Source organism: Myotis nattereri, assembly GCF_964212035.1.
Source record: "Myotis nattereri genome assembly, chromosome: 2".
In the NCBI taxonomy this organism is placed as follows: domain Eukaryota; kingdom Metazoa; phylum Chordata; class Mammalia; order Chiroptera; family Vespertilionidae; genus Myotis; species Myotis nattereri.
The window spans coordinates 195,326,339-195,338,594 of record NC_138076.1 but is presented as its reverse complement, the minus strand read 5'-3'; the positions used below and the strand labels follow the sequence as shown (position 1 = coordinate 195,338,594).

At 41.9% G+C, this 12,256-nt stretch overlaps 1 protein-coding gene across 2 annotated transcripts in view; it reads right to left on the bottom strand.

The window, feature by feature from the left end:
- ANO2 (anoctamin 2) overlaps positions 1–12,256 on the bottom strand; it is a gene marked incomplete at both ends in the record, with an annotated part of 294,774 nt that overhangs the window by 194,179 nt on the left and 88,339 nt on the right. For both annotated transcript variants that reach the window (XM_081084448.1, XM_081084447.1), the window contains 2 exons: positions 616–671; positions 11,348–11,399. In XM_081084448.1, coding sequence (XP_080940574.1) covers positions 616–671; positions 11,348–11,399 — 108 coding nt within the window. The remainder of the gene's footprint in view (positions 1–615; positions 672–11,347; positions 11,400–12,256) is intronic.

The window sequence follows — 12,256 nt, the reverse complement described above, 5'->3', positions numbered from 1 at the left end:
TTGCATTGTATTATGGGATGTTTATAACATTACTTCCAGTCAAGTAAAGGTTTGATTACAATCTGTTTTCTTTACTTAACCCAACAATAGTATAAATAATTTTGAGATATTTCCTTCAAAAATGTTAAAATAAAATAAAAATATGACACTTAGTATATATTTGCATATTAAGGTCGAGGAATTTCACATCCACACAAAACTATCATATACAAATATCACTTTCAATTATTTAAGGACCTGATGGTCTAGGTTGTGTATTATCCAAGCCATAGGCTTTCCTTCCACTGCCATCCACCCACTTCCAACATCTCCTCCCTTTGACCACTTGCAGGCCATCTCTGCCTTCTCACACTTTCCCAAAAAACAAAGGCAGGGAGTGTAGGGAAAGCTCAAATAAAACCAGTTCATTCTGCCTTTGGGGAAATAACTGGACAGACAACTGGCAAAAATCAAACTGGGGCTTATGGTCAGTCATGAGCTGCCCAGAATCAGCCAAAGTATTTTAATGTCATGATTCATTCCTGCCTCGCCTCGCATATATCCGCCCACTGTGTTGCCTGTGGTTTTCAAGTTTTTTAGGCCTGCAGGGAGTGTGCCGACAGAAATGGTACTTACATCATGAAGAGGGTAGGCTGCCTCATAGATATTGTTTGCTATCAGAAAGTTAATACCTATGGAAGAAAGGAAGATGAAAATAATAACTCTAGGGCAAGAGTTTCTTTTGACACATATTAAGACCTAACCCACCTCTCAGCTGAGAATCACTGTACCCTCCTCTGTGGCCTCCCAATCTATATGCGTTTTTATCAAGCTTTAGTTCTTAGTGTAAGAGCAATATTTTTTCATTTCCCAAATACAAAGTTATGTTTTGATACCAGACGGGCTCTCTCAAACTTCACATGCTTCCTGTCCTCACGTATTCAGATCTCTCCAGTCCAATAACTCTCAATAACTCTCCTCCACCACCCCCTCCATGCCCACCAACATCAGTTGAGAATATCTATGTTCAATGATAGCATAGGGATGACTATATAAATTACTGTAATTATGATCAATAAAAATATGTCCCATAGCACTTTATCTGAACTCGCTCTGTTCCTGCACAGACTGGTGGTTATTCCTGTCCATGGCTGATCTGTGGACCATGAGCTGCCTCAGGTAGGGGCATGCAGGGCAGTAGTTCTCAAAGTATGATCAGGGGAACCCTGGGAGTCCCCATGACATTTTCAGTGGGTTCATAAGGTCAAAACTATTTTTTATAATAGTACTAAGGTATTATTTTCTTTTTCATCCCTATTCTCTCATGAGTATTCAGTGCAGTTTTGTGACATGTGATGACATCATCCCATGACAGCTGATGGAATGTATGTTTGCATGTTCAAGTGCTTTAAAAGTTTTTCAGTTTTAACTTTTAATGCAATAAATATTAATCAATATAACCCACCTAAACAAAAGCCCTTTGGGCACTCTCAATGATTTAAAAGTATAAAGGGTCTCTGAGACCAAAAAGTTTGAAAAGCCACACAAGGCATTCATTTATTAATCTCAACACCACCAACCGATAGCAAGCCTATGAAATATATGTTCAGTGAATCAATGGCCTCTGTCCCTTTAGCTCTAATATGCTCACAACAGAAAAACTTGTGTTCAGCATTGAGGCATGGTTATTGTTTCATTCATGATTTTATTCAGCGGCTATGAAGTGGTCTACATGTTCTGCCTGACTCAGATGGGAGGGATTATTCTCACCAATTCCAGCACCAAGGATCCTGCCATGCTGGGAGGCACACTTAATCATGGGGCGTGTGGGAATCTCTGCTACACAGTGATTTCCCTCGTCTCAAATGCACTTTCTGCCCTGAATCATTCTTTCCAAAGAGATTAGAGAGGGAGTGAGATGAGGAGAAAATTGGTTTTGGAGGGAAACACATATGTTATCTCAACCCTTAAGTAATCTGCATATTCAGGGCTCTGAATAAAGGACAGATTTGGATAACAAATCCAAACAACAGTTACTCATTAAAATTCATGATTTTTCACCTTCCATTTCTACCCAATGCCCCACCTACAAGCCCAGAAATCGCAAGGCTCTTAAACAATCCTCTCTCCTCTGTCAGCCTCCCCTTCCTCAAATCTTGTGCCTATTCCCTCAGTTCTAGGATACTGGATGCCAGAAAGACCAGCCATGGGCCCAGTGGGAACAGAGGCCACAGGGGGCACTCAGGCAGAAGTGGCCATTTTCCTATGAGTTGAGAGCTGTGTTTAATGCAGCGGCATTACCAAAGGACCAGTCCTTTACTGATTTTGAGTTTCCTCCTTGGCATGAACATAAAACATCAGAAATAACTCTGGGGAGTAGGGGGATCAGAGGGTGGGTAAGGGGAGTTGGGGGAGGGGTGCCCCAAGGCTCAATGAGCTGCAGATTTGTCCTACTTGCAAGACTACAATTTCACTCTGAGCATCATTAATCAGTTCAAGAGCCATAACCACAGCAATGTGAAGCCACCCTACAATAATCAAGGGGAGGAGTCCCACGTCGGGAGGGGGTGGGGTAGTTCAAAGCTACACAAGGGCTGTCAACATGGATAGAGGCTGAAGCATCACAGGCGGGTAGGTCTTCAACTAGACCACACCCTACGCACTACCCCACCCAATCTCTCCTCCCCTCTCCCTGTCTACCCCCTGCCCCACACCCCATGGTTGCCATGGCAGCAGTATACACCCTGAAGACAGTCTCAAAACTACATGGGGAAAGTTAAACAGGTGTTGAACTCTTCTGCTAATTCTCAGCTTTGCTGAGCACAGTAGCTGAGTGTCTGAGAGAATTAGGCTGACAACCTGAACTCCTGGGTCCTACTGCCAGATCCTCAGAAAGATTTCAAATCATTGGAGGTCGAAAGCTGTGCACCCCACCCCCATCTCAAATAAAGTTTCCTTTCCAATACATGCCTAAAGCAGGCAGCTTGCTTCACTTGTGGAATTTTGTGTGTGCAAAATTTTTTTCTGTCCCTCAAAGGTCTACAAGGTACCTGAAATCAGAGAGCACTCCCCTTTCACCTTTGCCTCTTATTTATAGCACCGAGTTCCCTGCTGGGAACACAGAAAGAATAATGGTTGTTACAAATAACCACCCTATGGCTAAACTTATCTCAGTGACTTTCCATTTATCACAGGCACCCACCTTCCTCACTATTTCAGTTTTCTTTGGCAATCTATGCTGATGAAGAAACTTTAAACTCCAATTCATTAGTCCACTTCCTAAGAGAGGAAGCCCAACAAATGGTTCTTTGCCTTGGAGCCAATATGATTCATGTGATCCTAACCCAGATAACTAGAGCCCCCACATGCAGTCATGGAATGTGTCTCTGTCTCCCATGGCTATAGACCTCCTCTTTTTCAGATGGTGTCCTATGGGCAATCCCAATCACTGGCTGCTGAGCAGAGGGAGGGAATAGGACATAAAAGAAAGAGGAATGGGGGGCAGAGGCAAATCGCAAAGTCACTGTGCATCCACAACTTCACCCAAGAATGGGAATTGTTTTGGCCTCTTGGGTCACCCACAGACTTCAGAAACCAAGATTCTACCCCCAAACAAGCATGAAAATTGGTCTAAAAGAAGAAGAAAATAATCAAACATTTTTTAAAAAAAGAGTCTCTGCTTTGAAAATTGAAATTCTCATTTTTTTTCCTTTCTTCTCAGCAAAAATGGGTTAATTGGTTCCATCCATGTGGCCATAATGGCACAGCTTTCTTCTTCAGGATCACGTCTATAGTCCTTCCTCTCTGTTCTAGACCCAGGGAGAGAGATGCCCAACCTCTTTTCCCATTACTCCCAGACATGGGGCCTGGGAGAGGGAGAAAGCATGGAGGGTGTTCCCTCTACCCACAGAGAAGAGCAGTATCTTGGCTCCAAGTACAGCTCACTAGGGACACCCTCCCTAATCTCTAAGTCCCATCAAATCACCAGGTACTTCATACCTATTGCTGTTAGAACTGTAACTCCCAAAGGACAAGGTTTGTGCTTCCTCTTTGCTCAGTACTAACCACAGCTCTGCACAGCCTGATCCAGCCAGATAGGTCCTCTGCATCCATGGGGTCAGGACCAAGGGACAGAGCAGAGCGGGCTCGGGCCCAAGACTGGTACCTGAAAACACACACTCATAACACAAACCTGAGGCCTAGCATTTAGCTTCCGAAACATCTCTGGTTTCCTGGACACAAAGGATCAATCAAAACACAGTTTATGGTCTGCCTCCCAGAGAGAGTCTTATTAAATCTGCAAGTGGCTCTGGGTGACAGGGACTAAGCTCTAGTCCTTCCAGGCCAAACTCAAAGGAAACTGCTCCATCAGGACAGGTTCTTAGAGGAACGGTGCTGAACTCCTGAAAACCCATTTGGTTTTGATCCCCCCAGAACAGGGCCCAATCCACCCGGCATGCTGCTTTCATCCATGCACTCCAGCCGGACGTAAATCTAAACCAGAGCCCCCAGACAGTGCACTGAGCAGAGACTATATTTACCCATCACCAAATTGTCTTGACATGTGTTTAATTACTTAAATGCCTTTAATCCAAAGTCTTTTCTTCTAACAAAATATAAACCAGTTCAGCTGCATGAATGATAAACCAGATGTTTACAGCACACAACATGGTCTGGCTTTAGTCAAAATAATTAAGACATCGTCTCCTGAGTGGGGAGGGGAGATGCCCAAAGCATATTCGTGTAAATGCTCTGACACCAAAGTGTCTGTGAAAATGTAGCTCTATCAATCTGCAATTCTCTGTCCATGAAAAGGCAACAATGACTTCCACATGAAGGAACAGGAAAGGTGTCCATCCTCTGACGTGATCACGGGGGTTTGGGTTTCTTTCCATGGTCAAGTGTACTTTAAAGGCTTTCCATGATGGGGTAAACTCCCAGACTCTGAAAGCTGGCCTTATGTAATGATTAAGGAGGCATCATGGGGTTGGGCCACGTCTGTGATGGCTCACATGCTACTGCCACCATGCAAAACCAAAACTCACAAATATATTTAATCTCTGAACATCATATGTGCATTGGTCCATAATCCTTCCCTTCCAGGGGTAAATAAGAGAGAGAGATTCCCTATCCACACCTTTGTAAATGGCCTCTCTATTACTATTCCCAACCTAAATTTTCCTGATTTGAGTGTGTCATTTGTTTCTGATTCTCTGGAGTGGCTCCCATCATGCCGCTTTATTATTTGCTTTCTTTGTATGTATCTCTCTTGCCAGACAACCACGTGGTTTATTTCCTCTTGTCCTCAAATGTTAATTCAAAAGTAAGCCCACCCCATAAAGGCAGGGATTGGTGTCTGTTGTGTTTGTTTGATTCCCTACTCTATTCCCCTAGTTCTAGAATCTGAATGACACATAGTAGGTACTCAATAAAAAAATTTTTGAATGAATAAATGAATCTAACATTGGGCAGACCTCAGCTTCCACCTTTCTGGGAAACCTTTCCCAATAACTTTATTCATTTATTAATTGATTAAAGAGCTATGAAGACAAGCTAAGGAACCTAAGTTCTAAATCTGGCTCTGAATCTCTAACCAAGGTAATCCCTCTATGGTGAAATGAGTTAACATCTGTTGAACCTATTTTGCATGGTAGTGTACAGGAAATAATGAGAGTAAAAGTGTTTTGAAAGCATACAGCTACACATGTGCAAAGGGTCCTTATTATTTGGTCCTTATATATTGGTTACAGTTATACCTTATTTGTACAGACACCTCTTATCTGGTTATCTCAGCTCCCACAACAGAGAGCTCAGGAAAAAAAAAAGTATCTAGAGCTCATAAAACCTGTTCCCTAATGTTATGTTAATGTACTTTAACCACAGCAGAATCCTTCAGACCCTCCTTCACTCTCTCTTTACCTAAAATTCTAACCAGCTTGTTTTTCTGTCTCCCAAACAGAAAAGCAAAACTGAAATAACAAAACTCAGAAAGGAAGCTAACCTGAGTCAAAAATTCAAGAAATCAAAGAGTGTGGTGCAAGCAACCCTTGAAGAAACATTAAAAAATAAAAAAGAAGTATGTTCTTAGTAATGCTCCTGAATCATTCAGAAAGGGTTACTATGCATTTATACAGGGAATATATGCTGACCTATCCTATATAATAAAAGCCTAATATGCAAACTGACCGAATATCAGAACAATCAGTCGCTATGACGTCCACTGACCACTAGGGGGTAGATGCTCAATGCAGGAGCTGCCCCCAGCCCACAGGCCCAGGCCAGCCAAGGTGTGTGCCAGCAGGAGCCCCCCATCACTCCACCAGTTGCCCCACAGATCAGCCCTGATCGCTGGCCAGACCTAGGGAACCTACCCTGCACAAATTTTGTGCACTGGGCCTCTAGTTATACATAAGAAAAGAGAGACCAGTATGAGAGATTTAGAAATTTGTCTATACAAAAAGATGTTGCTGAGAACATCAAGAACTAAACCACTAACCATATTCCCCTTTCACTTTGGCTCAAGGTCAAATTTGCAGCCCAACTGCAGAAACTAGAGGGCCTTATGGTTTAAATATTTGTAGTCTATTTTTTTCTCCTAGTTTTGACATTCCATTTTAATTTGTGCTTTTCCTGTTTCTTATTGTTTAATTTATTATTTATATTATGCTGTTTTATTGTTTTTCTTGTAAGCCACCTCAGAAATTTTATGGAACAGAACAGGAAAATAAATAATGCAATACATACAACTTGTATACAGCTTAATGCTTTGCAAAAGCAGTCATTCAAAATAATGCATTTTCCACAAAGAAAAGAAGTAATAATACTAAAAAAAGAGAGAGTATTTCTGAATTACTATTACCTTTAGTACTTTTTTCCATCTTCTAATTCTAATCTTTATTATCTTTCCCATCTTTTAATTTCCACTGTAATCTTGTATAGTAGGAAAGGGAATAAGGCTTTGTACATTAGTCACAGAAGTAATGATCTCATAAAAGTTAATGCCAAGGGTGAAGGATCAACAAAATACCTTGGACAACAGTTCTAAGTACTGTCCTGTCCTCCTTTTTTTCTTCTTTGTATGAAGTAATCATCCTTTGGAGGGTCTAAGTCAATTCTATGCCATTTGTGCTTCTCTACCCAACCAGAGAGAAGATCAATAAAACAAAATTCACCCCATGGCTCAAAGGCCCATATTATCTTGAGGCCTCACCCTGTTATCATATTTTTCATTCTTCCTAATCTTCTAAGTAAGATTGTTTAAGTTGACCAAGAAGCTTAGAAAAGACTTGATTATCCTAAGCAGAAGTCAAACAAGGTGAAAACTGGCCTTCAGGGTTCTCCATTGCTGGGAAGCAGAGAAGTTCAGTCATATGTCCCTTGTTACAAAGCTAATAAATCACCAGTAGCTACTGTGCAACTACCAGACTTTACTTATTTGAGGGAAAGGGAGTTAGGATTTAATGTATGAATTTGGGGCAGGGCAACAAATATCAAGTCCATAACAATATGTAACTATTAAGGAGTTTGCATTTTATCTAAGAGAAATGTGGATCTATTTTACTATTTCAAGCAGGCCAGTGATATAATGAAATCTGCCTTTTAAAAACAGGCTACATTTTATAGAATGGGTTAAAATACACAAAACTGGGGATAAGAAGATGTTTTAGTGGTTGGAAAAGTAATTCAGGTAAAAAATAATACAGCTCATATAGACCAGGATAATGGTTGTGAAGAGAAAAATTGTACCAATTGTAGAGATGTTTGAGAGGTCAGTCAACTCAACAGCACTTAGTTATAATTTCTGGCTTGAGAAATTGAGAGCTAATGTTTATTGAAATTTTGGGTTACATGGGTAGGAACTGTGTTGTCCCCCAAAGGGAAATCTGTATGGTCCTTTTGGTTCACACTGTAGTTCAGATTCTTTCAGGACAACTTCATGAAGATATTGAATGTATAGTTGGATATTTACTTCTGAGAATCTAGATAGAAAATAATTCATAACTAAATTTTCATAATGCCCATGCTTAAAGCACAGAAATCATAATAGGTTTTTAAAATTTACAGTATAGTGAGTTGCTTATTTAAGACTTACTGTAAAATATATTAAATGACCCTAAGGAAGATACTTTATAATATCTGTTAATCTCTGCTTTTCTTCATTTTTCATCATTTTATAAGTGAAGGAAAACTGAGGTTAATGGACACAATATAGTCTGCCACAATCTAACAGAATTTAGTGGTGATAGAACTTAAACTCACTTCTTCATGTTTCTCTCCCAAGGTTCTAGCAAAAGTGCATTGGTGCCTTAGGATCTCAGGTTCATCATATGTCAAAAGGAGGTAGGCTATCCCTTCCAATTCAAGAGTCTATAAGTTGGCGGCTAGATAACTATTATTTCTATAAGTAACCGACTTTAAAGACCCAAACTAACTCCACTTGCAATTCATAGAATCCCAAAGGTAGGAAAAATAGGGGTGGAGCAAGGACATCCAAGTTCCAGACCCAATTCTGACAGTAACTCAGTGTATGACCCAGTGAATATTTATCCTCTTTGTACCTATTTGTAATTGGAGATGAGAATTACTGAGATGCCTGCTTTCTCTCGGGCTATAAAACTAATACTAGAAAATTTACATTGATATTTAGGCACAGATGTGGAAGTAATTGCTTCCTCCTCTATGTTCCCTTTGCACTCTGAACATGTCTCTATTATTGTACCTGCCAGATTATCTCATAACTGTCAGTTTATATGTCTGTCTGCATGGCTAAACTAAGAGCCTCTCGAGAGTAGAAATTAGGTAAAATTCACCTTGGCGTCTCTTAGTTTCTATAACATCATTTGACACATAGCAGGTGCTCAAGAAATGTTTTCTGAATGTTAAAAAAAAAAGAAATTTTTGAAAATTACTCAACAACAACAAAATCCTTAAGATGTTTGGCTTTGGGACATAAAAAAACAAACAACAACAAACACAACCAAGACCTCAGATCCTCAAAGGAAAAAATTCAGTGTTAAAGCAGAGGGTCTCTAATGACCTTTCAGCACTCTGGAGACTGTTTCTCAAAATAAACTTTAGTTCTTAGGGACTTCCCAGTTTATGAGACAAACTAACAGTTTCTTATTTAATCTTTACAAAAACCCTTCAAATAGATATTATTATCCCCACTGGACATAAAAGGAACCTGAGTTGCAGAGAAGTTAAGTCACTTATATATGGACAGGGAAAGTCAGGAACTCGACAGCTACTGCTATGAAACTAGCAGGATAGTTATGTTTAATTAATTCATTAAACCACATTAACGGAGCAGAATGTACAAGGCAGACAGCTAAGTGCATTGGAGCATGAAAGATGATTCAGACACATCTTAAGGAATATCTTCCGTGTCTAAGCCATGGACACAGATAACCTGCAAGAAAGAGATTCAGTTTTATAGGAGAGTTGAAAAAAAGGGGGTATTAAAGAGAACTCGTTGGACAATGATGTTTGGTCTGGGGGTGGGCAGGAATGAGACCGGGGGAAGGACATTCATGCAAAGGGAACAACATGAGCAAAAGGAGAGAGGGTAATAGTCACATTAACAGGAAGAAAAGTACTGGTGAGAGAGGGCAAAGGAGAGAGAGGGAATGAGATAGAAATAGAATATTAGATATATTGATTTTAAGGTTCTGGTGAACATCTCAGTGGAGGTATCAATCAAGCAGTTGGAAATGCGGGCTGGAACTGAAACAGGAAATGATAGATAATATACTGTTACAAATCATCTTTACAGAGAGAGGAGAGAGAGAGAGAGGAGGCCAAAGAAACATGGAGACAACATCCAAAATGTGGGAGAAGGGAGAGGAACCAAAGAAAGGGTGGTCCAGTAGTAGAAGCAGAACAACAGCAGGTAGTAGATCAGCAGCCCCTTCCTGGATATCAACTCTCAGAAGATGGAGGTTCTGTAAAGAAGGCTTGGAAAGATGTAGGAAGTTAAGGAAGATGAAGACTAAGAAAAAGGCCATGAAATGTGGGAAGTAAGAAGTCACCTATGATATCAAAGGGAGCAGTTTGGGTCAAATTAGGGAGGGTGTGAAAGGATAAAAGGGAAATTAATGGGGTTGAGGAGTGAACCGGTCAAGCAGCGAGGATAAATTCAAGAACTTTGATGGAGGCTATGAGAAAATACAAAATACTTCCTAAGATCTCTTGACTCCTCTGGTTGTCTTTATAACCAATTGGCTGCTCAAAATGAGGGCTTCAGTTCATTCCATGGAATTGAACTGGACTAATTAATTATATGCCCACTCACATCCTTTCCTTATAAGCACCATGCTCCAGACAAATAACATTACACAGAAGATTTGATTTTTAAAACTTGGAGTGTGATTCGGAATTTTGTAGCAAGATGAGCACATCAAAGCAAACAGAGTCATACATAAGTGCCCCTTGAGAGGGTCTGCACTATCCTGGATGTGCTATCACTGTACAAAGCCTGCTCTGATTCCCTCTTCAGTGCTGTTCCCTTGGTACTGAGGCAGCTATGAGGCCCATGATAACCTCTCCAATAATAGCTATTACTGCTGTCATCACTATTATAATTCTTCAACTTCACTGCCTACATTATGCACTAGACTTGCCTCTAAATAACTTTGGACTCTTTTCAATTTGAAGCCGCCTCAAAAACCAAAGACATGTCACCACAGAGTATATTCTGAAAGAAATTCTCTCAAAGGTTTCAAACGCCATTCAGATGATGGTAGCACCTTTGGAAAGAGAGTTCAACCTGCAGTGATTTCTGGGGGAAGCACACGTGCTTGTGCGTAAGCTCACATTTTTACCCTGGCTATTATGTGTTTCTATGTAATCCATCAGCATCTGGACTGCTCGCATTATACTACAAGTTCCCAAGTGCTGAGGTTCCTGCTTCAAAGACCAATACCCTCAAATTTAAAAAACAAACCGCAAGGCAAACAGATTTAGCCAAATTGGTGACAAGAATGCCAAACTTAGAAGTGGCACACTCAGACTAATGTGTGGCCTTACACAAGTCATTCACCCTCTCTGGGGGTAAGTTTTGTCACTCATAAAGTGAGGGGTTGGGCTGAAGGACTATTAGATGCCTTTATTCTGGAATGAAGATCTGGGAGAGGTTATAGCAGTCTGGGGAGCAGCCCCAGCCCTCCTAGAAATGGGGTGCCCCCTCCCCTGCTCCTGGAGGGCAAGGCGGGGTTTCCCAGCCTAAGTGAAAGCAGCCTCCTCCCCTCTGTGTGGGGCATTTGTTTGTCTTGTTCTTTGCTGCCCACCAAGCGAGCTGTTGAAAGGACAGCTATGGCCCCCTCAGCACCCCATCAGCATTATGTCTATGGGTGGGGCAAGGGGTCCTTACCCATTGTGTTGTTGGCTCGGGAACAGGCTGTGCGCTTCAGGATCTCATGCACCTAAAACGGATGAGAGCAGGGCTGTGAGGGCCTTGACCGCGTGCGTCACCACATGTGGGGGGCCCGCAGGGACTGGGCGGCTAGACCTGTTTCCAGGGAGGGGGAAGCCAAGCATGTGCCAAGCTCATGGACTGCTGTCAAACCCACTCAAACTTGAGTGCTTTGAGGAAACAAAGAATCAACACACACACACACACACACACACACACACACACACACACACACACCCTTCGCCCCACCCTGAAAATTTTTTTAAGAAAGGAAAGGCTATAAGTTCAGTTACAGGAGGCAAGGAAAAGACATCAGGGAGACTGGACCCATAGCGCCCTCTGGAGGAATCGGGAGGAGGCGCCTGGTGGTGCACAGGATGTCCTGTCTGCCTTGGGGAAGAAAGACCAGGAGGAGGATGTCCTTCCTCTCCACCAGCCCTGATTAGTGCTATGCTGGGCGTCAGCACAGCACAGGGAGGCAGACAAATCCGGTTCTAATCCTGGTTCCTAGCAGAGGGGTCCTGAGCAGCTCCGTGAGGGTTCATTGCCTCCTCTGTAGTAAAGCTATGTCACAGCTGCTTTGAGGAACCATTTTCGCGTTTTGTAAACTTGAAAAGGGCCACCTATGTGTTGACCATTAGTACTATGATTCCTGTTTTTCTCCTGAGTCCTCAGCTTGCCTTCCCAACCAAAGCATATCAGACACTTTCTCAAAACTCCATGCCTCTGAGCACATCCTGGACACCCAGCGGGCTGCCTGCTCAGTGACTACTGCATGTCTAAATGGACCAACAAACCCTGGACTAGGGACTGGCAGGGGAGTCTCTCTCATGGGAGATAGGGGTGCTGAGTGTACCCCCAGCAGGG